The sequence below is a fragment of the Mustelus asterias genome, chromosome 15, assembly GCF_964213995.1.
Source record: "Mustelus asterias chromosome 15, sMusAst1.hap1.1, whole genome shotgun sequence".
Classification (NCBI taxonomy): Eukaryota; Metazoa; Chordata; class Chondrichthyes; order Carcharhiniformes; family Triakidae; genus Mustelus; species Mustelus asterias.
In genome coordinates this window covers 76,641,628-76,668,819 of record NC_135815.1, presented here as the reverse complement: position 1 = coordinate 76,668,819, position 27,192 = coordinate 76,641,628, and the positions used below count along the sequence as shown (strand labels likewise).

Sequence of the window (27,192 nt, the reverse complement as noted above, 5' to 3'; positions counted from 1 at the left end):
GCAGTCTGAGGAGCGTTGTATATCCTGGAGATACCTGTAACCCTGGTGGATTCGAAAGATGAGGGGTGGAACTTCATCTGGAATCCACGTGGGGTGAGACGGAGACAATCACTGAGGAAGGGAATATGACTGTGAAAGCGAGTTTTGGTAAACCTTGTCGAACACCAGAAGGGAAATGGAAAGCAGCGACGGTGCACAGGGTGAAAGAGACAAAGGGAAATTCTGTCAGAGAGAAGAGCAGCAGTACTTCAGAGAAGGCATTCCTGGAAGAGAAGTGGCAGTGAGTGAAACACTCAGATAAAAGCAAAATACTGCGGATGCTGGAATCTGAAACAGAAAATGCTGGGGAAACTCAGCAGGTCTGACGGCATCTGTGGAGAGAGAATAGAGCCAACGTTTCGAGTCTGGATAACTCTTCGTCAGAGCTGATGAAGAGTCATCCAAGTGGACAATAATTCTCACCTTCAGAACTTTCTCCAATAGCTTTCCTACTAGACATGAGAATCACCAATCTGTAATTTCCTGGATCATCTCCACCACCTTTCTTGAAAAGTGGAACCGCATTAGCCGTCCTCCAATCCTCTGGCACGCCTCCCGTGGACAGAGAGGAGTTAAAAATTTGTGTCAGAGCCCTTACAATTTCCTGCCTCGCTTCCTACAGCAGCAATTCATCCAGGCCAGGGGACTTTTCCATTTTTAAGCTCATCTGGGCCTCCAATACCTCCCCATTTCCTATGTCAAACCGTGCAAGTTCCTCACAGTCCCTCTCCCTGAATTCCGTACCTATGTTCTCCTTTTCCTGATGTGGAGATGCCGGCGTTGGACTGGGGTGGGCACAGTAAGAAGTCTCACAACACCAGGTTGAAGTCCAAAAGGTTTATTCAGAATCACGAGCTTTCAGAGCCACTGTTCCTTCATCAGGTGAGTTTTCCTGAGAACTTTTCCTGAGTGAAGACCAAAGAGGAGTATTCATTTAACACCCTTCCTGTGGCTTCACACATACATTGCCCCCTTGGTCCCTAATAGGCCCGAGTCTTTCCCTGGCTAAACTCTTCCCTTTAATGTAATTATAAAATATCTTAGGATTCTTCCTAATCCTGTTGGCAAGTCCCTTTTCGTGCCCCCTTTTTGCTCTTCTAATTGTTTCTTTAGTTCCCTCTTGCACTTCCTATATTCCTTGATATCAAATAAAAGCAGAAAATGCTGGAAAGACTCAGCAAGTCCTGCAGCAAACGTGGAGAGATAAATAGTTAACGTTTCCAGTCCGTATGACTCTCCAGAGATTTTGAGCACCGATATTAGTGATAATAGCACCATGCGCCCAATACTGCTCAGGCCCCGCTCAAAGCAAGAGGCTGCTCTGTAAGATTGCCGGAGAGGAAGGGACATGGGGGGGGAGTCGCTGTAATAAGCTGTCTCGTTGGTCTTGCATTATTTTTAGAATTGCCTTGCAATGCACCGCGGAGACAACTTCCCCTCACTGCTTGCAACTGACGACGGGAAGAGAGGGGTGCCGCCTGGCGAATATCTGGTATCACTCCCCGAGCAGAAGAGGCTGAGCCGGCAGAGTGGAAAGCCCCCAGCTCAGGAGCTAGAAGTAAACGGAGTGTAGATCCTCAGCCTGGGGGTTGGAACGCGAGCTTGCCATTTGGAACGTCCGAACAGATGATTGATACAGTTTAGAACGTGGAACGCTGGATTTGGAACGTCCGCGCTGATGTTTGATACAGTTTGGAACGTTCGCGCTGATGTTTGATATAATTTGGAACGTGGAACGCTGGATTTGGAACGTCCACGCTGATGTTTGATACAGTTTAGAACGCACTCAGACAACAGGCGGGCTCTGCAAACCAGCCCTTTGGAGCCGCATTCAGACCGTCATGCTCAACCCATGAAACCATGGCCGACGTGAAAGTGAAGCAAGAAGCTGTAGATCCTTTGGGGCTGGAAAGCAGGTAAAGTTTGTGCGTGTTTTGTCCCCTACACCCGTTGCTGGGTCAACAGTTTACAATGGCTGAAGCAAGGTCCTTGACCTGAATTGTTAACCGCTGGTTCCTCTCTCCACAGATGCTGCCGCCCCTGCTGAGTCTTTCCAGAATTTTCTGGTTTTTATTTCATATTTCTAGCATCTGTGGTATTTTTTGCTTTTGAGCAGGAAGATGTGATTGCATGGGGTGGGCACGGTGGTTAGGACGGCTGCCTCACAGAGCCAGAGACCCGGGTTTGATTCCCAGCTTGGGTCACTGTCTGTGTGGAGTTTGCACGTTCTCCCCGTGTCTGCGTGGGTTTCCTCCGGGTGCTCCGGTTTCCTCCCACAGCCCAAACGATGAGCTGGTTAGGTGCATTGGCCATGCTAAATGCACTGGAGAGGGTGCAGAGGAGCTTCACCAGGATGTTACCCATGGAGGGTTTCACCAAGAAGAGAAGCGGGTTAGGTTGGGGTTGTTTTAAGGGGGATCTGATCAAGATGCACAAAATTATGAGGGATATCGGGTAGATAGGAAAGAAACTTTCCCCTTAGTAGGGAGGTCAGTAACCAGGGGGCATAAATTTAAGGTGAGGGACAAGAGATTTAGAGGAGATTTGAGGAAAGACTTTTTCACCCCGAGGGTGGTGGGAGCCTGGAAAGAGTGGTAGACACAGTAAGAAGTCTCACAACACCAGGTTAAAGTCCAACAGGTTTATTTGGTAGCAAATACCATAGGCTTTCGGAGCGCTGCTCCTTCGTCAGATGGAGTGGATAGGATATCCACTCCATCTGACGAAGGAGCAGCGCTCCGAAAGCTTATGGTATTTGCTACCAAATAAACCTGTTGGACTTTAACCTGGTGTTGTGAGACTTCTTACTGTGCTTGCCCCAGTCCAACGCCGGCATCTCCACATCAAGAGTGGTAGAGGCAGGAAGCTTCACAACATTTAAGAAGCATTTAGATGAGCACTTGAAACGCCGCAGTATACAAAGCTGCAGACCAAGCGCTGGAAAATGGGATTATAGTCGGTAGATACTTGATGGCTGGTGCAGACGTGATGAAGGGTCATTTTATGCCATAAAACATTTATTTGTCGCAAGTAGGCTTACATTAACACTGCAGTGAAATTATTGTGAAAATTCCCCAGTCGCCACACTCTGGCGCCTGTTCGAGTACACTGAGGGAGAAATTAGCATGGCCAATGCACCTAACCAGCACACCTGTTTTTGGACTGTGGGAGGAAACCAGAGCACCCGGAGGAAATCCATGCAGACATGGGGAGAACGTGCAGACTCCGCAGTGTTCTGTGGAGTGACCCAAGCCCTGAATCGAACCCTGATCCCTGACTCTGTGAGGCAGCAGTGCTAACCACTGTGCCACCGTGCTCCCTCTTGTTTTGGGTAATGAAATGTCCCAAGACAGCTCACATTATTTGAAAAAATGTATGATGACCAAAAACTTGATTAAAGTATGCTTTAAGAACATCTTAAAGGAGGGAAACGAAGTGGAGAGGCAGAGAGTTGGAGGAAGAGAATTCCAGAGCTTTAAACCTGAACAACTGAAGGCCTGACTAGCAATGGTGAGCGATTATAATTAGGAATGCACAAGAACCCTCAATTTGATGGCAACCTAGGCATTAAAAAAAGAGGAAATTAGATAATATCAGCAGAGGAAAAAATACTATAGAATCAAAATCCAACAAATCCCTGGGATCTGATGACTTACATCCTGGGCTCTGAAAAACATGGCTGCAGAGATAGTGGATGTGCTGGCTACAATCCTTAGATTTGAGAAAGATCCCATTATATTAGAAGTTGGCAAGTGTAACACTGCTTTTTAAGAGAGGGAGAGGGAGAACCTGGAACTACAGGTCAGTTAGCCTGGTGTCAGTCACTGGAGAAATGCTGCAATTTATTATTCAGGAGTTTTATGGAAGGAAAATCCTGTTTGACAAATTTATTAGAGTTTTTTGAGGATGGAAGTAATAGGGTGGATAAAGGGGAAAGTATATCTAGTTCTTCAAAAAGCATTTGATTAAGGTGCATATAAAAGGTTAATAGTCAAAATAAGAGCCCATGGAGTTACACATATTAACATGCTTAGAGGATTGGTTAATGGACAGGATGCAAAGTATAGGCATAAATGGGGCCCTTTCGAGTTGGCAGATTGTGACTTGTGGCACGCCGCAATTTATACCAATGACTTTGATGAAGGGACAGAGAGTAATGTATCTAAGTTTCCTGATGATACAAATCTAGTTGAAAAAGTATGCTGGGAGAAGGAGGCTGCAAAGAGATATCGACAGGGTAAGCAAGTGGACAACAAGATGGTGGATGGAGTAGAATGTGGGACAGTGCGAAGTTATTCCCTTTGGTTGCAAGAACAAGAAAGGTGTGAAACTTGTAAATATTGTTGTTCAGAGAGGCTTGGGTTTCTCGTACAAAAAACTCGCATGCAGGTACAGCAAGCAATTAGGAAGGCAAGTGGCATGTTGGCCTTTATTGCAAGTGCATTTGAGAACCAGAATGAATAAGTCTTGCTACAGGTGTCATTAAAGAAAGGATACACTTGCTTAGCGGGTGGTATAGCGAACGTTCGCTAGATTGGTTTCTGGGATGAGAGGGAAGTGAAAAGCTGAATAAATTGGGGTTATATTCTCTGGAGTTTAGAAGAATCAAAGGCAATCTCATTAAAAGCAACAAGGCCCCTCCCATTCCTCCCAGAACCAGGATAGGGTCCCCCTTGTCCTCACTTTTCACCTCACCAGCCTCTGCATTCAAAGGATCATCCTCTGCCATTTCTGCCAACTCCAACATAATGCCACCACCAAACACACAGAGAACAAAGAAAATTACAGCACAGGAACAGGCCCTTCGACCCTCCAAGCCTGCACCGACCATGCTGCCCGACTGAACTAAAACCCCAAAGAAAAATCAAAGTGGGGAATGTTCTTCTCCACACTCCCCTGCCAGCGTTCTGCAGGGTCTGTTCGCTCCAAGATGCCCTTGTCCACTCCTCCATCACACCCAACACTTCACCCCCTTCCCACAGCACCTTCCCATGCAATTGTAGAGGGTGCAACACCCGCCCCTTTACCTCCTCCCTGCTCACCATTCCAAGGGCCTAAACACTAATTTTAGGTGAAGCAGCACTTAACGTGCACTTCCTTTAATCTGGTCTATCGCACTTGCTGCTTCCAATGCGGTCTACTCTAAACGCAAACTGGGTGACCACTTTGCAGAACACCTCAGTTCATCCGCAGGCATAACCCAGACCTTTCTGTCATTTGTAACACACCATCCTGCTCTCATGCCCACATGTCTGTCCTTGGTCTGTTGCAATGTGCCAGCGAAGCCCAGCGCAAACTGGAGGAACAGCATCTGATTTTCTGATCGGGCACTTTATAGCCTTCCTGACTGAACATTAAGTTCAGCAACTTCAGAGGATGAACTCTCTCCTCCGCCTTCACCCCTTTACATTTAGATAAATGGCAAAATGAAATGAAATAATGTATTTATTAATTATTTTCATTTCTCCATCACTTAGTTTTTCCACCTTTTTAAATCTTGCTTTCCATCTTTTTCTGCCCCCACCCAATTAGAGACATCTGTTACATGTTTGAAGTTGTCCTCTGACACTCTGCTTACCTTTGTTCTGCTGTTTACAAATTCTGATCTCTTAATGGCCGCCATCAGCACCCTTCCTGGCCACGATCACCACATTCCCCTTGTCTTTCTGTCTATGACATCTTTGTCAATCCACCCTCCTCTCCCTGACAGTATAAATCTCATCCTATATTGTCGTCAGCTCTGACGAAGGGTCATCCAGATTCAAAACCTTGGCCCTATTCTCACTCCACAGATTCTGTCGGACCTGCTGAGATTTTCCAGCATTTTCTGTTTTTTATTTCAGATTCCAGCATCTGCAGTAGTTTGCTTTTATGTTAAGTTTTTGAAGGGGTTTGATAGAGTAGACACTGAGAGATTGTTGGAGAACCTAAACCGTGGGGTGGAGGCAGCGCAGCCTCAGGATAAGGGGCTGATCATTTTGGATTGAGATGAGGAGAAAGTTCTTCTGAGGGTTGTGAACCTTTGGAATTCTTTATCCTAAAGGATCGCGGATGCTCCGAATTTGAATGTACATCTAAGGCTGGGATAAACAGATTGTAGGTTTCTCGGAATCAGGGAATATGGGGAGTGGGTGGGAAAGTGGAGTTGAAGCCATGATCATAATGAATGGCAGAGCAGGCTCGATAGGGTGGTCTATTTCTGCTCCTATTTCTTGTCTTTTCTGTGGGGTTGGAGGAGATTACAGAATTGGGGCTAGATAGAGAGGGATTTGAAGACCAGGATGAGAATTTTCAAATCGGTACAGTCAAGAACAATGGCTTCAGTCTTCGCAATTTTTAACTGGAGGAGATTTCTGCTTATCCAATCCTGGATGTCTGATAGTTTAGCAGCATTGGAGGAGGCGTGATGGTGAGGTGGAGCTGGATGTCATCAGCGTGCAAGTGGAAATGAATGCTGAGCTTATGGATGAGATCGCCAAGGGGTAGCAGTAGATAAGAAGTTAGGAGGGGACCTATGGATAAATTGCTGTGAGGAGACACGGGAGGTACCTTGTGGGATCAGAAAAAGAAGTCGTCACAAGTGATACTTTGGCTACATTCACATAGATAAGAATGGAACCATGCAAGAGCAGTCGCATCTGGCTGGATTGCAGTGGAGAGGTGTTGGGAGAAGATGGTGTGGTCAACTGTTTCAATGACTATAGAGTTCGAGGGGACCTAGTTTCACATAGCACGTCATTTGAGACTTTGATGAGTGGTAATGGCCATTAATATAACATTGTACGATTTACTGATACAGACAGATGTTTAAGAGTGTGGTGTGACTAACCAGTTTCACCATTTCTTGCTGCAATGTCCATGTGGTTTCTGTGTTGTAGTAACGGAAGATGAGCAGTATAAGTAGCTGAACTGGCATTACAGAATTGCAGAATGCTTTTTCACCACAGAAGGAGATCATCCGGCCCATTGTATCTGTGCTAGCTCTCTGAAGTTCATTTGGTATCAAGTGCACTTTTAGAGGGTATAATTCAGACTGATTTGCCTTTGCGTCAGTTGTAATCAGCATAACGTTAACTTTGTAAATGTCTAATTTTTAAAAAAAGTTAGACAGATGGACTGCATTTTGCAGATGTAACATATTTGCCAATCCAACTAGTTTTGTGCTTGTGGTTTATGAGGTAATATCGGTCCCTCTGTGTGCTGAGGGGGCCAGTTTAGCTCAGTGGGCTGGACAGCTGGTTTGTGATGCCGAGGTACGCCAACAGTGCGGGTTCAATTCCTGTACAGGCTGAGGGTATTTGCGAAGGCCCTGCCTTCTCAGCCTCGCCTGTGGTGTGGCGATCCAGGTGTTAAATCACCACCAGTCAGCTCTCCCCCCTCAAAGTGGAGAGCAGCCTCTGGCCATCTGGGACTGTGTTGGATTTACCTTTACTGCCATATACTGTAAACTGTATGTTCTCAGTTCCATCATAGAGTATTAATACTTTTGTGATAGTTTTGCATTGGGAAACGTAGTACCAGAATAATTCTATCCCAGTGATCTATCCTAGTTCTTGTCTACAATGTTGCCCCTACGAGACATCATCTGTTAGCTTTGATTTTCACTTGTATGCTTCATCCCATCTCTCAACTCCTCCACTGTTGCTAGATTATCGGTCTGTTTGTTTGACGTCAGTTCTGAATGAGCAGAAATTTTTTCCAATCAAATATTGGGACAGCGTAAGTACTCTTGAGGTGTGTGAAGCTAAAGCTTGCATATCATGGTGTCTTTTCACTTGAAAGACCACAGGTAGTTGCTACTTCACTCAATTATCCTTTCTCTTTTATTCCTAGAATTTTAGAACTCTGCCAGCAGTTCCCACAAGGAATCACGGACCAAGTTATTCAGAACGACATGCCACAAGTGGATCCGCAGAAGAGGGCAATGGCCATCAACAGGCTTCTCTCAATAGTAAGCTGTTTTAAGTTTAGTTGTGTCACAAGTAGACTTGCATTAACACTGCAATGAAGTTACTGTGAAAATCCCCTAGTTGCCACACTCCGGCGCCTGTTCGGGAACACAGAGAGAATTTAGCATGGCCAACGCACCTAACCAGCACGTCTTTCGGACTGTGGGGGAGCACCCGGAGGAAACCCAGGCAGACATGGGGAGAAGGTACAGACTCTGCACAGAGAGTGACCCCAAGCTGGGAATCGAACCCGGATCCCTAGCGCTGTGAGGCAGCAGTGCTAACCACTGTGCCGAAAGACTTGTAATTATACAATACAATTGTTGACCTCTGACCATTTCAAAGTGCTATAGAATCAATGAAACATCTTTGAAGTGTGGTCATTAATGTAGGAAATGCAGTTCTACACAGCAAGGCCTCACAAATGCCAATATGAGAACCAAATTGTATATTTTAGGTATTGACTGAAGGATAAATGTTGACCAGTCCCCTGAGGTGAACGTCCTGCTATTGTTTTGAATAATGCTTTGGAATCTCTCGCGTTTGCCTGAGAGGGAAAGACCGAGCAATGTTTAATACCTTAGCTGGAGAGTGTACTTCAGTCTTTTCTCGTGAACGTCCTGGGGTCCCTGGCGCTGTGAGGCAGCAGTGCTAACCACTGTGCCACGGTGTCTCCTTGAAGGTGTCAGTGAGCTGTCTCCTTGAACCATCGCAGTTTAACTGGTGTTGATACACCCACAGTGCTTTCAAAAGGGGAATTCCAGGATTTTGACCCAGTGAAGGAATGGCTATATAGTTCCAAGTCAGCTTGGGGTGCGGCTTGGAGGGGAACTTGTGAGTGCTGCTGTTCCCATCCATCTGCTATCCTTGGCCTTCTAGATGATAAATGTCATGCGTTTGGAAGGTGCTGTCAGTGCAGGCTTAGTTAGTTGTAAAGTGTACAACTTATGTTTCAATTCGATTCTGTGTGTTCTATGTTGGTGTTTAATTGTTTAAGTTTCATAGTTTTAAAGAAAGAAAAAACAATTTGCCAAGTAAGTGGGGGTGGGGGTGGGAATTGCTCCACTTCTTAGCTTGAAGCACACAACGTATCAATATCTAGCTATAGTAATGTTGTTGAATAGTCTGTCAAAGCAGTGAAGCTGGATTGTCCTCCTTCCTGTTTTGGAAGTAAAGTTTTTTTTTCCGAATCATTTCAGGGCCAGTTGGATCTGCTGAGGGGAACTTCTGGCCTCCTTTATCGAATAAAGGATGCCCAGACTGCAAGGTGAGCAACTTCAGTGACCCCGTTTGATCCTCTGAGAATACCAGCTTTGCACTACTCTGGATCTTTGGATTGTGGGAAGCCAATAGGAGCAGGAAGAAGCTATTCCATCATTCAATTAGATCATGGATGACCTGTACTGCATCTTTAATCCACTCATCTATACGTGTTTATAGGGCAGGGCAGAGCGGTTAAAAAGTTACACCAAATTTTTATCTTCATTCTCTTTAATAAATGTCACAAGTTTAAGGATGTGAAGGGAAAACCTGGAACACGTGATAGGAAGCATTTACTTACACTGAGACTGAACATTAAGGGCAGGATTTCATCCCCCACCAGCATGTATTGTGGTGGTGAAGGTGGCATGCCGCTGGCCAGGTCCCGCCGTGGTGGGGTTTTCTGCTTGTTCCTGCCAACGGGACCTTGCGGTTCCGCCACCGTCACCGTGTTTTCCCGTTGTTCACACCCTCTGCCGCCAGGGAATCCGTAGCAGGGAGTCACTATCAGCGGGACTGGAAGATCCTGCCGGCAGGAATGGCCTGGAAATGCCACCGCCAGACTGGATTATCAGGGATAGTCGTTTAACAAATGCCTAGTAACTGCAAAGGGTGCCGCAGGAATAGTTGAATCCTGTACAATCTCAGCATTTCAAAGATTTCTTTTCCCATCGGGTATTGCTGTTGGACAAATTGTCTTGCCTTCTCTTCCTCCCATCATCCCACTTGCTATTTGGCAAGCACAAAGGATGCTTCCAAAACCTGCTGGGTCTATGGGGCTAATATCTCTTCAAACTGTCATGGGATTTGTAGGAATGCCTCCTTCCTTGTAAGGAGCTAAGGTGGGTAAATTTTGTCAAGATTCAATTGAACCATGATCTAACTGAAAGATGACCCAGCTTAAAGCTGCCTTCTGTTGCCTTGTGACCTCTAAGATTCTTATCCCACTGCTGGGAGTCACTGCAGGCTCTAACCCGATTTGACATTCCAAGAAGTTTTGTTCCTGTTCCCCCCCCTGCCCTCCCCCCAGCAATTTATCTGACTCAAGGCTCCAGCTTCTCTCCCATAATTTCTCGCCCCTCTGCTTCACCATTACCACTTTAGAAAGGGCTTCTCTCAACATTCTGTCTTGTAGTAGGATTGAGATGAGAAGAAACTTCTTCACTCAGAGGATGGTGAACTTGTGAATTCTCTACCACAGAAGGTCGTGGAGACTGAGTCACTGGATATATTTAAGAAAGAAGTAGATTTATTTCTAGACTCTAAAGTGTCAAGGGGAATGGGGAGAATGGCACTGAGATAAAGGATCTGCAATGATCAGATGAATGGTGGAGCAGGCTCGAGGGGCAAAATGACCTACTTCTCCTATTCTCTGTTTCTATGATTTCTTTTACACAATGTCATCAGTCATCATCTCCCTGATCTCTCTGTTCCTGCTGCATTCATTCCAAGAGTTGAATGTTTTAAGGCAAGGAGAGATAGATTTATGAACAGTAAAGGAATTAAGGGTATGGTGAGCGGGCGGGTAAGTGGAGCTGAGTCCACAAAAAGATCAGCCACGATCTTATTGAATGACTGAGCAGGCTCTAAGGGTCAGATGGCCTACTCCTGCTCCTAGTTCTTATGTTCTTAAGCGTTGTCACAGAATCTCTTATGTTTCTTTCTGAGGGTCTCAAAACCTCTTGCCATTCTCAAGTCTTCCCCTGCCCTGACATCAAGTAACCACTATTTCTTCACTTACTCACTTCTTGCTCTTGCTCTTTTTAACCCTGGTGTCCTACACTTTGGACTGTTGCTTTGTTTAATTTTTATATAAAAGTAATTGGCAACACGGATCAAACTCTGTCGTCGGGATACTACCAGCCCGCCCGCCACTGAATTGGAGCGGGCGAGGGGCGGAAATTGAAAATGTCCGTTAACTTTGGGCGGGAATTTCCGGCCTTGCTGGAGCGCGACTGTAAAACCCTGCCCAGCGTGTCTGGCCCCACTTCAGGGCACAGAGTGCTAATTCCCAGCATTCCTGCTGCCTTTGTGAGAATGTATAACTGATGTTTAGAATTACTGCCGTCTTTAGTTCACTTTTAATTAAATATGTGAATGTTTTTTTTTAAACAGCAAAATGAAGGGATCTGACAATCAGGAAAAACTGGTTTATCAAATCATAGAAGATGCTGGAAATAAAGGTACGGTGACTAAAATCCTGCAAATTAATTGACAAACTGTTTAAAATCTTTTCTTAGTATTGTTTTCTTCATTTCCTCCTTTTATTTCACGCCTCCTGTCCCTCCAATTCCCTGACAGTTTTTCCTGCATTAAGTGTTTCACACAGTGATCCCAACTCCTGGATGATCCTTTCGAATGGGAGCAGGTCCCTTGATCCAGACTGGATGGCTCTGAATGGTTTATATCTGGATGTAACAGTACAATTCCACTCTTTCTGTTCTAGCTTTGGTTCTGTAATGTACCTAGGGATATTTGCCACTCGATTACAATGATGGAAGCAAATCACAGAGACACTTTTAAATCAGGTTCATTTTCATTAAGCCGCCTGTTTTCTCCAATGTTGTTGCGGAAGAATGTACTGTGTGGGAGTGGGTTGAGAAATTACCCAACCTCCTAAACTATCGTCTTATTATCTTCCGTACAGAAGCGCATTGTGCTGCTGCAAGTGTAATTGTTTTATTAATTCTCCTTTAGTCTTTCACCTGAAAACAAAGACTTGCGTTCATACAGCACCTGTTGGAACCTCCAGGAAGTCCCATTGCAACCAATTGAGTGCTTTTTGAAGTGAAGGCACTGTTGTAATATAGTAAGCACAGCCACCAGTTTGCAAGCAGCAAGGCCCAATTAAAGAGCAGAGAAATAACTAACCACATGCTCTGCAGTGATATCGGTTGAGGGACACATATTGGAATACTCCCTTGTTCATCTTCCAAATGGTGCAAGTGGGATCTTATTGGTCCAACTGAAATGGCACATGAGCCTGGGTTTAAGGTCTCATCCAAAAAATGGTGATAGGGCTATGGGGAGAGAGAGATAGTACTGCGTTTCCTCTACCACGTAGTCTTGGCTGAAACTATGTTGGGGGTAGTGTGTTAAAGTGAAACGGAGTTGGGGGTAGTGTGTTAAAGTGGATTGGGGACTGGCTATCCGACAGGAAGCAAAGAGTCGGAATAAATGGGTGTTTTTCCGGTTGGAGGAAGGTAACTAGTGGCGTGCCGCAGGGATCGGTACTCGGGCCGCAACTGTTTACCATTTATATAGATGATCTGGAGGAGGGGACGGAGTGTAGGGTAACGAAGTTTGCAGACGACACAAAGATAAGTGGAAAAGTGAATCGTGTGGAGGACGGAGAAGATCTGCAGAGAGATTTGGACAGGCTGAGTGAGTGGGCGAGGATATGGCAAATGGAGTATAACGTTGAGAAATGCGAGGTTATACACTTTGGAGGAAATAATAACAAATGGGATTACTATCTCAATGGAAACAAATTAAAACATGCTACCGTGCAAAGGGACCTGGGGGTCCTTGTGCATGAGACGCAAAAGCCCAGTCTGCAGGTACAACAGGTGATCAAGAAGGCAAATGGGATGTTGGCCTATATTGCGAAGGGCATAGAATATAAAAGCAGGGATGTCTTGATGCACCTGTACAGGGCATTGGTGAGGCCGCAGCTGGAATACTGTGTGCAGTATTGGTCCCCTTATATGAGGAAGGATATATTGGCATTGGAGGGAGTGCAGAGAAGGTTCACCAGGTTGATACCGGAGATGAGGGGTTTGGATTATGAGGAGAGGCTGAGGAGATTGGGTTTGTACTCGTTGGAGTTTAGAAGGATGAGGGGGGATCTTATGGAGACTTATAAGATAATGCGGGGGCTGGATAGGGTGGAGGCGGAGAGATTCTTTCCACTTAGTAAGGAAGTTAAAACTAGAGGACACAGCCTCAAAATAAAGGGGGGTCGGTTTAAGACAGAGTTGAGGAGGAACTTCTTCTCCCAGAGGGTGGTGAATCTCTGGAATTCTCTGCCCACTGAGGTGGTGGAGGCTACCTCGCTGAATATGTTTAAAGCGCGGATGGATGGATTCCTGATCGGTAAGGGAATTAAGGGTTATGGGGATCAGGCGGGTAAGTGGTACTGATCCACGTCAGATCAGCCATGATCTTATTGAATGGCGGGGCAGGCTCGAGGGGCTAGATGGCCTACTCCTGCCCCTATTTCTTATGTTCTTATGTTCTTATGTACTCCAGTCATGGAGCAGGGCTTGAACTCGTAACTTTGTGACTTTGAGGCAACAGTACTACCCACTGAGTCCTAGCTTAGAAGATTCTGCAGTACCTGTTGTATTAAATGACAGGTAAATCTCTGTACATCAACTAAAGTTGTAATAACTGCAAAATGTGAAGCTAGTTTTTATAAAGACTAAACCAGTGCAGCTTAAAATTCATTGTGGAGTTTCAGTGATAGGAATTAATTTTTTTTTTTGTAGGTATATGGAGCAGAGATATCCGATACAAGAGCAACCTCCCACTAACAGAGATCAACAAAATTCTTAAGAACATGGAGAGCAAAAAACTAATTAAAGCTGTCAAGTCCGTGGCTGTGAGTACATTTGGTGTGTGGGTTTGGAAATGTTAATGTTCCCTACCTTATTAGATCATAGAACATTGTATCATAGAATGCCTACAGTGCATAAGGAGGCCATTCAGCCCATCGAGCCTGCACCGACAACAATCCCACCCAGGCCCTATCCCCGTAACCTCACGTATTTATTCTGCTAATCCCCCTGACACTAAGGAGCAATCTACCATGGCCAATCAATCTAACCCGCATGTGGGAAGAGCTCCCGGAGTAAACCCATGCAGACACTGGGAGAATGTGCAAACTCCACACAGTCAGTGGAATCGAACCCCGCCACATTTCCAACATTACAACAGCGACCGCACTTCCAAAATACTTGAGTGGCTGTGAAGTACTTTGAGGTGTAGAGGCCACAAAGCTGCTATGTAAATGTCTCAACATTCTGGTGCAGCCTAATAATGGGGCGGGACAGTGGTTAGCACTGCTGCCTCGCAGCACCAGGGGCCCGGGTTAGATTCTGGTGACTGTGTGGTGTTTGCACGTTCTCCCAGTGTCTGCATGGGTTTGCAGCCATTATTAGGCTGCACCAGAATGTTGAGACATTTATAAAGCAGCTTTGTAGCCTCAACACCTCAAAGTACTTTACAGCTACTTAAGCACTTTGGAAATGTGGTCGCTGTTGTAATGGTGAAATGTGGCAGTAAATGTTTGCGCAGTAAATGTTTGCACAGCAAACATATTGGACACATAATGTCCTTCAGGAAAGTAAACCTGTCCCTGCGTCCACCCGGTCAGTGGTCTGGCCTTCATGTGGCTCCAGTCACCCTCTGTGGTTGGTTCCTAATGCCCTCTGGACAACTAGGGTTGCTTCTCCAGTGCTGCCTGCATGTCAAGAAACAATTCTGACTCTCATTTTTCCTCTTTCTTTTTCCAGGCTTCGAAGAAAAAGGTATACATGTTGTATAACCTGCAGCCGGATCGCTCAGTGACCGGTGGAGCTTGGTACAGCGACCAGGATTTTGAGTCTGAGTTTGTAGAAGTGCTGAATCAGCAGTGTTTCAAATTCTTACAAAATAAGGTAAGACGTGAAGAGTTGCTATTCTTGTGATATTGTAAATTGTACAACAGTATGTGTCGTGTACACACCCCAAGGACTACACAGACACGAATACGTACATCATTTCCTCTTGCCTTCCTTGTGGCTTTCGCCTTTGGAGAATCTACCCCTCCTTGGCAACAAAGGCTAAACAGCTGGACAAAACCTTTACAATGGCTGGGATAGACTACCTGCATCCACCGAATGCAAGAACCCCAACTGGACATCAGCTTAGTATTTGGAGCTCTCACGTGCGCTCTCGCTTGGTCGGTAGAATGTTAGGTGTAATTGCATGTTGAAACAGCAGCATCCAAGAATGTGGGGTTCACACTTGTGATTTGTCCATGTGATCAGTGTAGAAGTTTTGGAAGGTTGCATTTTCTTTGCCACCAAATCAGTTGCCCGAATGATGTTGAAAAGGTTTGACTTTATCAGATCTAAGTGCGAGGGCTTGGGTCTCTGCTACTGGGTTTGCTGCATATTATCAGCATGTACAAAACCTCATTTTACCTCCACTTTAGACACATTCTCCTTTTACTGTTTCTCACCTCCATTTCTTTACATACATGCGAATTCCTCCCTTTTTTTTTCAAACTCTATAATAGGGGAGGTGGTGGCCTCGTGGTATTGTCACTGGACTAGTAATCCAGAGACCCGCAATGTTCTGGGGACTCGAGTTCAAATCCAACCACAGCAGGTTTTTCAATGCAATAGAAATCTGGATCTTAAAGTCTAATGTTGACCGTGAACCCAATGTCGATTGTTGTAAAAACCCACCTGGTTCACCTTTAGGGAAGGAAATCTGCCGTCCTTACCTGACCTGGCCTACATGTGACTCCAGAGCCACAGCGATGTGGTTGGTTCTTAAATGGCCTAGCAAGCCATTCCGATGAAGGGAAGTTAGGGATGGGGGATGCTGGCCCAACCAGCGGTGCCCACATTCCATAAATAAATTGTTATAAAATCCACAAATCATGGTCAGTTCATGGTGCAGTCTGAATCCTGAGGAGTAAATTTGTCTTCAGGTGAGTGACAGGTATTTGTTCAGTGCCACAGTGCACTAAGCTGCAACATACTGCCCAGTATGATATGGACAGTGACCTGCCTTCTGGTCCATCCAGCCTTCCATCAACAATTGTGATGTCTGGTGCATTATAATCCATAGAGTCCTCACCCAACCTGAAAGTCATGTGATCTGGGACAAAGAAGGAAACAGCTTTATACATCCAGGACAAATTAAACTAAAAGTTTATTTATTAGTCACAATTAAGGCTTACATTAACACTGCAATGAAGTTGCTGTGAGATTCCCCTAGGGGAAGAGGTGGAGGAACAGGGTAACTTTTTATATGATCAAAACTAGTCCATGAAATCACTCTGGCCCAGGTAACTCTCTAGGCAGAGTTTGGGTGGGATTTTCCAGCCGCGCGCGCCCCAAAACTGGAGAATCCCGCCTGAGGTCAACGGACCTTTTGTATGGTTCTCCCGCCCGCTATGATTGTCGTGGCGGGCGGGACAGGAAAATTCCCCCCTTTATCCGTTTTATGAGGTGATTTCCTCCTCCAGTCAGACACGAGCCTGGCTCTCGCTTCCAGGAATTCAGCGAATTGGCACAAACCTTTTCCAGAGGTTCCACTGTTCTTTGGGAACATAGTTTATAGCTGAGTTTCCCAATTCCCCTGCACAATGTCACAAGTGTCCAGTATTTATTGTGAAGCTGTTTATTAGCTGGTAACGGTGAATCTCTTGTGGGGAATGCTCTGCGCTGTTTTGTGGTAAATGGGAAATTTGGTTAATTGCATTGAACATTATTAGACAGAGTTGATCACAAATACAGAAAATAACCGTGTGTTCCCTACAGGCGGAGGTGGCTCGAGAGAGTAAACAAAGTCCGATGGTTCAAAGGAATAGTTCATTTGCTTCATCTCATGAAGTCTGGAAATACATCTGCGAATTGGGTATCAGCAAGGTATTGGAACACTCCGTATCGTCACATGTTCCAGTTGTGCCTTTGAGGGTCTGGTAAATTTGCTCGGTTAGAAAATAACTAGCTGGGTGTCAAGTTTTATCAGCTCCTTCCATCTTGGTTAACCATGTGGTGCCTGCTGCCAGTTTTCTATAGGGTCTGCTTTCCATGTTGGGTTTACACAGGATATTATTATCATAACCATATGGCTCTTGTCTATTACAGGATATTGTCATCCTTTATATCTAATACAAGTTTGAGAAGCAGGAGGCACTGAAAGCTGGTTAATATTTTTCATTGAATCAAGTCAGTGAGATAAAAACAGGATTTTCACAGTAACTTCATTGCAGTGTTAATGTAAGTCTACTTGTGACACTAAATAAATAAGCTTCACATGCAATGAATGCGTGATGGGTACCAATTGTATATTGCAAGGGGTTCACAAGAACAATATCTTGACTGCTTATGCTCGCCTCAGCAAGCTCTCCCAAACAACCTCGAGGCAATCACTAGATTTGTGGTAATGACAGTGAAATTGTCCATGTTCACCATTACTCGACTGCTATTGACAGCAGCATTGATGTAAAATGAAACAGGTTTCTGAGTGACTCTATGCTTTTCCAGTGACTGCATAGTTGTGCCCCCGTTGCTTCAGTAAGTGCACCACTGTACAGTTTTGCTTTCTTCTCATGTCTTATTGACATAATATAAGAGGTAGGTTCTTTACGCAGAGAGTGGTTGGGGTGTGGAATGGACTGCCTGCAGTGATAGTGGAGTCAGACACTTTAGGAACATTTAAGCGGTTATTGGATAGGCACATGGAGCGCACCAGGATGATAGGGAGTGGGATAGCTTGATCTTGGTTTCAGATAAAGCTCGGCACAACATCGTGGGCCGAAGGGCCTGTTCTGTGCTGTAATGTTCTATGTTCATTGTGGCAATACACCCCTCCCCAAGTGAGTGCACTTGTGTGGCATCCCCACAGACTGCAAAAAATGGGAAGTCAATTGAATTGACGAGACCTTCCCAGGGGTTAGAACCAGGGACTAGTCTCAGAATAAGGGTTGGCCATTTAGGACGAAGGGAAATTTCTTCTCCCAGAGGCTCGTAAGTCATTGAAATTCTCTACCCCACAGGGCTGTTCAGGCTCAGTGGTTGAATTTGTTCAAGGCCGATGTTGTTAGATTTCTAGATAGCACAGGCATCGAGGGATATAGGGATAGTGTGGGCAAAATGGTAACGCGGCAGAAGATCAGCCACCATTGAATTGAATGGTGGGGAAAGCCAGAGGGGCCGAATGGTCGACTCCTGCTCCTATTTCTTATGTTCCACTCTCACGCTGGTGATCTTGCTTTAAAAGGAGAGGCAATGGCCTAGTGGTATTATCGCTAGACTATTAATCCAAAAAGTCAGCTAATGTTCTGGGGACCCGGGTTCGAATCCCGCCACGGCAGATGGTAGAATTTGAATTCAACAAAAAATATCCGGAATTGAGAGTCTACTGATGACCGTGAAACCATTGTCAATTGTCAAATAAACCCATCTGGTTCACCAATGTCCTTTAGGGAAGGGAATCTGCCGTCCTTACCTGCTGATGCGACTCCAGAGCCACAGCAATGTGGTTGACTCTCTGAAATGGTTGAGCAAGCCACTCAGTTCAAGGGCAACTAGGGATGGGCAACAAATGCTGGCCCAACGACGCCCATGTCCCACCAATGAATAAAAAGAAAAAAAGCTTCAAGTTACACCTTGAGATGTAAAAGAGCTTTAACACCTTCATAACTATTGCTAAACTCTCAGTAGCTCTAAAGAAAACAGGGTTTTGTACTTGTTGAATGTTAAATTTTTCCATTATGAGTTCCACATCTTTTAAAAAGTCAAGTTTGTTTATTTTTGCTCCAGCTTCCACCTTATTCCAATCGTCTTCCATTTTGCTCTCTGAAAATTTAAATTAAAAGTGAGATTCTTACTACTTTTAGCTTCCTGGTTTGCTGTGTCCGAATAGTTCAGTGTGAATGGCTGTCCCATTGACATGGCTACTTAACTGACATCGACTGCTAATGCACACCAAATCAATCCCTTAATTTCCCTCCGACTTAAGCAGCCATTGAGAAATGGGACAAACCTGCCACACACATTGCAAGATCGCCGTATGCAGAGTGACAGTATTCCACTGACTGCAAAATCACAGTCTGTGTGTTTTATTGATGATTGTTGGGTGGCACAGTGGTTAGCACTGTTGCCCCACGGCGCCAAGGACCCAGGTTCAATTCCGGCCTCGGGTGATTGTCTGTGTGGAGTTTGCACATTCTCCTCGTGTCTGCGTGGGTTTCCTCCGGGTGCTTCGGTTTCTTCCCACAGTCCAAAGATGTGCGGGTTAGGTTGGTTGCCCATGCTAAATTGCCCCTGAGTGTCAGGGGAAATGGCAGGGTAAATATGTGGGTTTATGGGGATACGGCCTGGGTGGGATTGATGTCGGTGCAGACCCGATGGGCCAAATGGCCTCCTCCTGCACTGTAGGGATTCTATGATTGTTGAGGAATTCATATTGGCCAGGATGTCGGGAGGTGGAGGGGGGGGAGCTCCCCAGCTCTTCTCCAGTAGTGCCATTCGATCTTTTGTGTCCACTTGCGAGAGCAGACATGGCCTTGGGTTAACATCTCATCCGAAAGGAGGCACCTTCAACCTTCCCTTAGTACTGCATTGGAGCGTCAGTCTAGATTCTGTGCACAAGTTTCTGGAACGCTCCTTTTAAAATGGAAATTTGTATTAAACACCTTAAATTTTCAGCTGATTGGAGAGAGGTAGCATATCTACCAAATCTGGTCACATCTTTTTAAAAGAGGTGCTAAAGTAGTGGATTGGGGAATGTCAATGGATATTATTTACATGGACCTCCAGAAAACATTTGATACAAGTCCTTTGAGAGACTGTTGGCTGAATTTGAAGTTCATGGAATTGAACATAAGAACTAGGAGCAGGAGTAGGCCATCTGGCCCCTTGGGCCTGCTCCGCCATTCAATAAGATCATGGCTGATCTTTTCATGGACTCAGCTCCACTTACCCACCGCTCACCATAACCCTTAATTTCAAGTTTTCAATTTCCTTTGCTGTTCAAAAATCTATCCATCTTTGCCTTAAAAACATTCAGTGAGGTAGCCTCAACTGCTTCACTGGGTAGGGAATTCCACAGATTCACAACCCATTGGGTGAAGTTCTTCCTCAACTCAGTGCTAAATCTGCTTCCCTTTAATTTGAGGCCATGCCCCCTAGTTCTAGTTTCACCCGCCAGTGGAAACAACCTCCCTGCTTCTATCTTATCTATTCCCTTCAAATTATTGACCCGATTAGGAGATTGGCTGAGTGGCAGGAGATGGGGAATGGGGATAATGGGCAGGCTAATTGACAGGATGTGAGTAGTGGTGTCCCGCAAGTATTTGGGTTGGGTCCTCAATCATTCACCATATTTATCAACAACTTTGGGATAGAAAGCCACATATCCAATTGCATCAAGATAGATGGCATTGTAAGCAGCATATATGGTAACAAAGAGATATGATAGATTAGTGGCAAATGTGAGGTCATCCACTTTGAATCTAAAATGGATAGAACAGGGTACTTTTTAAATGGTGGAGGGTACAAGTACAGAGACCATTATTTTCTGTATCGATTCTCGATGCTTAAATCAAAAAAAGTTAATAAATGCTGGTCTTTATATCTAGAGGACAAGGATACAAGTGAATAGAAGTTGTGCTTCACTATACACACTCAGTATGGTGAAAAGCTGTTCCGAGCATCACACTGGAGGAAGGATATGTTGGTCCTGAAAGGATTGCAGCTAAATTTTTAAGTTTATTTATTAGTGTCACAAGTAGGCTTACATTAACACTGCAATGAAGTTACTGTGAAAATCCCTTTTGTCGCTACACTCCGGTGCCTGTTCAAGTGCACTGAGGGAGAATTTAGCATGGCCAATTCACCTAACCAGCACGTCTTTCAGACTGAGAGAGGAAACCGGAGCACCTGGAGGAAACCCACTCACATGGGGAGAACATGCAGACTCCACACAGACAGTGACCCAAGCTGGGAAATGAACCCTGGCACTGTGAGGCAGCAGTGCCAACCACTGTGCCACCATGAGATGTACTAAACAATACCTTGACTCCAATAGTCTGATCACAAAGAGAGATTACACAAAGTAAGAATGTATTCCCAGGAAGATAAAAGGTTACGATATTAAGAGGGACATAAGGTTAGGTAAGGGAATCTATTTCAGTTGGAGTATAGGACTGGGGGGGACAAAGTCTGAAAAACTAGAGCCTGACCCCCAGGAGTGAAACTGGGAATCGCTTCCACATGCAAAAGGTGGCAGATATTGGAATGTATTCCATAAATGGCAATTAATGCTAGATCAGTTAACTTTAAAACTGGGATTTATAGATGTTTATAATCAGAGGGATGCAGGGAAAGGCAGGTATATGAAGTTCAGACACTGATCAGCCTTGAGTGCAGTGAATGGCAAAACAGGCCCTAGGGACTAAATGGTCCTATTGTTGGGCTTTAAACTTATGACCTATGTTTTGGCACTAAACAGCAACATCCTCTGGTCTCGCAGCTTGCTGGTATTGTTGCTACAATGGCGAGAATTGTATTATAGACCCTCTTTTAAAGGAACCACTAATGGTTAATAGGTTGCGTCAGCACAGAAGGCACCAGCGCTAGTTATTGAAATGGTTGATGGGTTAGAGCAATATTAAATCAGTTGTCACTCCAACAAACATCGTGACATTTTGTTGGGTTGAGATTTCTGTTGTGTCTGTATATCTTTCCTATTGCACAGTCGGTGAATAACTGCGATGGCTTTTGCAATCTCAGGTGGAACTCTCTATGGAAGACATCGAAACTATTCTGAACACATTGATATATGATGGGAAGGTGGAGATGACTATCATTGCTGCAAAGGAAGGTACTGTCGGGAGTGTGGATGGACAAATGAAGCTGTATCGAGCAGTTAATCCCATCATTCAGCCCACAGGCCTGATGCGGACACCTTGTGGAATGTGTCCAGTAAGTGTGTTCTCTTCTGGATTAGTTGTGTGTTACATTCCAGCTACTTATTCCAAACCAGGGCAGGAGAGAGAGAAATGATTGTAGTTCAAGGGATCAACTATTTATTGATTATTCTATACACCTCACCCAGTATCATAGAATCCCTACAGTGTAGGAGGCCATTCAGCCCATTGAGTCTGCACCAACTCTCCAACAGAGCACCTTACCCAAGCCCAATTCCCATAGCCCCACCTATTTACCCTGCTAATCCCCTTAACCTACACATATTGTGGCACTAAGGGACAATTTAGCATAGCCAGTGCATCTAACCTGCACACCTTTGGACTGTGGGAGGAAACCCACACAGATACTGGGAGAAAGTCACCCGAGGCCAGAATTGAACCTGGATCCCTGGCGCTGTGAGGTAGCAATGCTAAGCTGGGCGTCCCTGTGGCACAGTATCTTTACATTTCGCCATTCAGTCAAATCAGGACGACACAGTAGTTCTATAGGCTGTGTTTTGCAAGTGCATTTGTTTGAAGTGCACATGTCTGCATGGGTTTCATCTGGGTGCTCTGGTTTCCTCCCATAGTCCAAAGATGTGTGGGTTAAGCTGATTGGCCAAGTTAAATTGACCCTAGTGTCAAGGGATTAGGAGGGTAAATATGTGGTGTTATGGGAATAGGGCCTGGGTGGGATTGTGGTCGGTGCAGACTCAATGGGCTGAATGGCCTCCTTCTGCACTGTAGGGATCCAAGATTTAGTCTGTAAGTGTTTCTGTGGTTGATTTGTTTCAGGGAATTAACATTTTCCCCTTTGCTGTGTCTCTATTTAGATTGGTTTGTGAGTTCAAGTTTTTATTTGTGTGTCTCGCCCTCTATGTTAAATTGATGGAGCTATCCAATTAGTCACCTAACTCTGCAAATTTCCCCAATATAAATGCAAGTCTCTCTTATTAAAACATTCCCCGTTGGCCGGTGCTACAAGAGTTAATTACACTTAATGATCCGATACACAGCATATAAAAAGGATTTTCCCTTCAGCACTCGACTTGATGCTATCTCTCTTTGCTTATTTTGCTGCCACTGTGTATTGATGTGTTCTGAAAGGGGGGTTTCAATTCTTTTTATTGTGATTTTATTTTCCAGGTATTTGATGATTGCCATGAAGGTGGGGACATTTCTCCAGCGACTTGCCTGTACATGACAGAGTGGCTAGAATTTTAATTGTTGGGTTCACAAAAAAGGACTTTCCTGGAGTGTTTGATCATTTAGAACTGCAGATAAGAGTGCCTGGGAGGATTTTCACCATGTCTGCGGCACAGAAACAGGCCATTCAGCCCAAGTGGTCCATGCTGGTGTTTGTGTTCCACTCGGGACTCCTGCCATTTCTCTTCAGCAAACCCTTCTGTTCTTTCCTCCCTCGTGCTGACCTAGCTTCCCCTCAGACGGGTGGAGCTAGGCCCACAGTTACCAGACATGAGAAGACACCCAAGAAGTGGAGCCGAGGGGTTTTCAATGTAGGACCATGAAAACAAAAGCTGATTTTTTTTTTCTAAGTAACCTTTATTTATTTTGTATCCAAACATTTCTCGATTCAGATTTTATTTGTAGAAAGTTGTGGAAATCTAATAAAATGTTTACTGTTCAGAAACATTTATCTCTGCTTTTGAGGCTGATTGTGCCAAGTATTCGACTCTTCATGTGCTGATATAACAACTTTCATTGATATAACATCTTTACCATCGTTTAAAAAGTCCCGAGGTACTTCACAGAAATGTTATCATACAAAATCTGACACGGAGTTAAATGAAGAGATATGAGGAGATGTGGCCAAAAGCTTAGTCTGTGATGCAGGTTTTAAGGAGTGTCCTAAAGTAGAGGAGAGGAAAGATTTGGGAAGGAAATTCTGCAGCTTTGAGAGCTGAAAGTGCATAAGAACTAGGAGCAGGAGTAGGCCATCTGGCCCTTCGAGCCTGCTCCGCCATTCAATAAGATCATGGCTGATCTGTTTGTGGACTCAGCTCCACTTACCCGCCCGCTCACCATAACCCTTAATTCTCTTTACTGTTCAAAAATTTATCCTTGCCCTAAAAACATTCAATGAGGTAGCCTCAACTGCTTCACTGGGCAGGGGATTCCACAGATTCACAACCCTGTGTGTGAAGAAGTTCCTCCTCTACTCAGTCCTAAATCTGCTCCCCCTTATTTTGAGGCTATGCCCCCTAGTTCTAGTTTCACCTGCCAGTGGAAACAACCTCCCCGCTTCTATCTTATCTATTCCCTTCATAATCTTATATGTTTCTATAAGATCTCCCCTCATTTTTCTGAATTCCAATGAGTCTAGTCCCAGTCTACTCAGTCTCTCCTCATAAGCCAACCCTCTCAACTCTGGGAATCAACCTAGTGAATCTCCTCTGCGCCCCCTCCAGTGCCAGTATATCCTTTCTCAAGTAAGGGAGGCTGCCACCGGAGGAGTGAAGAAAATCAGGGATGCGGAAGAGGCTAGAATTGGAGGAATGCAGTGATCGACAGCAGAGTTGCAGCACAGAAATGGGCTATTCAGCCCAACCACATTGTGTGTCAGCATTTACCCTCCACACCACCAATACAGATCTTCAGTCAAAGTGTAGAATTTGGACTAGATTACACAGCGTACATCCAGGACAGTTCCAGCTGCAAGATTAAAGTGTTCAATGAAAGAGTTTTAAAGTTCATTTGTTAGTGTCACAAGTAGGCTTACATTAACACTGCAGTGAAATTACTGTGAAAATCCCCTAGTCCATGACAGTCCATGATAACATCAGCTGGGTGGCTCGGTGGCACAGTGGTTAGCATTGCTGCCTCTGCCAGGGACCTGGGTTCAATTCCAGTCACTGAATTTTGCACATTCTTCCCGTGTCTGCGTGGGTTTCCTCCGGGTGCTTTGGTTTCCTCCCAGAGTCCAAAGACGTGTGGGTTAGGTAGATTGGCCATGCCAAATTGACCCTAGTGTCAGGGGGATTAGCAGGGTAATATGTTGGATTATGGGAATAGGGCCTGAGTGGGATTACGGTCTGTGCAGACTCGATGGGCCGAATGGGCTCCTTCTGCACTTCCATGAAATCTGAGGGGTATTTTCAGGGAAAGCAACTTTGCATTTGTTGCTGGATTAAGGAGATTATTTCACAATACTTACAAGAACAGCTATCGGAACAAGTTGTCAATGGGTGTCAAGCCACATTGTATTTGTGCACATGTTGGTACGTTTCTGAAATTCTTCCGTGAATGGTCAATCTCTGGTGCTGTTGATGCTCCTTGCTAAGATGGGCACACTCTGCCATTCTGAATATCTTGTTACGAGAAGGTGAGGAAGGAGGAACTGACTCCTCTCTTCCCACTCTGGTTATAACAGAGCTTAAATTTAAAAAGGATGTGATGTTGCCAATTCAACATGTACTTGACTGAATGCAGTTTTGTAAGAAATAAGCCAGACAGATATTCTTGAGTATAACACCATAAGGAGTTGGTTTTATTACTAAAACCCACTCAGGTAAAAATACTAAGTTTTTTAAAAAAATGTATAAATACACCTTCTTTAATGCAAAGAACAACTCCCAAGCAAGTAAAACAAAATAAAACTTTACGGAATATTGTTTAAACTTGGCCAAGTAAAAGAAGTAAAGACACTGATTGTCCAGACTTGGTTCTTCACTGAAGCAGCTGCGCTGCTACAGTAGTTTGTAGATCTCCTTATTCTGGAATAGAAAATTAATTGTGAATTCCAGGTCTGGGACTCATCTCTAGCCATTGTCTCTTTTAGCTGAGGTAATTATTTTTAAATGTTCCAGCCATTAACCACTAAATGATCCATCGTCCAACTTGCTGAGTGAAAGGGTTAATAATCACAAGTTTAAAGATCACACAAGCTGCTATGAAAAGCAAAGGCCTTCTAATAAGAGGCCTTCACAGAGAGGCACCAATAATGCTGGAGGGTGGCACAGTAGTTAGCACCGCCGCCTGAAAGCACAAGGGATCCGGGTTTGATTCCCAGCTTGGGTCACTGTCTGTGCGGAGTTTGCACGTTCTCCCTGTGTCTGTGTGTTTCCTCCGGGTGCTCCGGTTGCCTCCCACAGTCCAAAGATGTGCGGGTTAGGTGGATTGGCCAGGGCAAGTTGCTCCTCAATGTCCCGGGATGCACAGGTTAGAGGGATTAGCGGGGTTACAGGGATAGGACCTAGTTGGGGTTGTTGTCGGTGCAGACTCGATGGACCGAATGGCCTCCTCCTGCACTGTACAGTTTCTATTTAATGCAAAAGATAGAAAAGCTTCTGACGTAAAAGTTTGAGTTCAGGACATTGATTTGCATTCATTCACCCACAGTTTCACTCAGCTACCCTCTCACGTGTGCTCATAACTCACACCACCTGCAATGTGAATTTGACACATTGCAAGACAGAGCACAAGGTAGCCAGAGGATGCAGGTACAGAGCATGATGTGTTTGAGTGGAGGCATAAGACATTCCAACGGCTATCTGCAGAGAAAGTGGATGGTGAACTCTGGAATCCTTGAATGAAAAAAGATGCTGGAGTATTGACAAAGAACTCATATTCTAAGGGGCCTCTCTCAAAATAGGAAGATAAGAACAAGATTAGGCCATTAGTCCCTCAATCCTGTTGCATCACTCACTTCATAGCCGGTCTGTACCTCAGCTTCATTTGTTGATCTTTTCTCCATATTGCTCGAAACTCAACAAAAATCCACCAGTTTCAGTCTTGAACATTTCACCTTACTGACCAACTCATGCCATCATTAAGACTGCATATTTTCACCTCCATAACTTAATCTAACTTCACCCTTGCCTCAGCTCATATGCTGCTGAAACCTCCATTTATCTCAATATTACTTTTTTTACCTTTATTTATTCACAGGATATGGATTTTGCTGGTAAGGCCAATATTTTATTCCCCATCTCAAACTATCCTCAGGGGAGCCACCTTCTTGAATACAACTGAATGGCTTGCTTGGTCATTTCAGAGGACAGTTAGGAGTTAACCTGCTCTAGGTCTTGCTCAGACTAAGTGTGGCAGACTTGCTTCTTTGAAGGACATTAGTGAAACAGATGGGTTTTTACACCAATCCAGTAATGTTATGATCACTATTCCTGATACTATGTTTTTAATTTCAGACTTTGTTTAGTTCAATTTAGTTCCCAGATGCCAATGCTCATGACTCCAGATCATAGTCCAGGCCACTGGATTACTAGTCCAGTA

At 44.7% G+C, this 27,192-nt stretch overlaps 1 protein-coding gene across 1 annotated transcript; it reads left to right on the top strand.

The window, feature by feature from the left end:
* Positions 1–1,300: 1,300 nt before the first annotated feature.
* polr3f (polymerase (RNA) III (DNA directed) polypeptide F) lies at positions 1,301–23,605 on the top strand. Its single transcript, XM_078230150.1, has 9 exons — positions 1,301–1,955; positions 7,873–7,990; positions 9,188–9,255; positions 11,364–11,431; positions 13,739–13,851; positions 14,765–14,908; positions 16,787–16,894; positions 21,767–21,958; positions 23,089–23,605. The coding sequence occupies exons 1-9, from the start codon at positions 1,900–1,902 to the stop codon at positions 23,164–23,166; spliced, it is 945 nt and encodes a 314-aa protein (XP_078086276.1). The 5' UTR covers positions 1,301–1,899; the 3' UTR covers positions 23,167–23,605.
* The last annotated feature ends 3,587 nt before the right edge of the window (positions 23,606–27,192 follow it).

What these genes read in the sequence shown, in the direction of transcription:
- polr3f (XM_078230150.1), top strand. Translation starts at nt 1,900, where the DNA reads ATGGCCGACGTGAAAGTGAAGCAAGAAGCTGTAGATCCTTTGGGGCTG. An exon ending in TCAACAGGCTTCTCTCAATA is followed by an intron (nt 7,991 to 9,187) that starts GTAAGCTGTTTT and finishes GAATCATTTCAG; the next exon opens with GGCCAGTTGGATCTGCTGAG. An exon ending in AAGCTGTCAAGTCCGTGGCT is followed by an intron (nt 13,852 to 14,764) that starts GTGAGTACATTT and finishes TTCTTTTTCCAG; the next exon opens with GCTTCGAAGAAAAAGGTATA.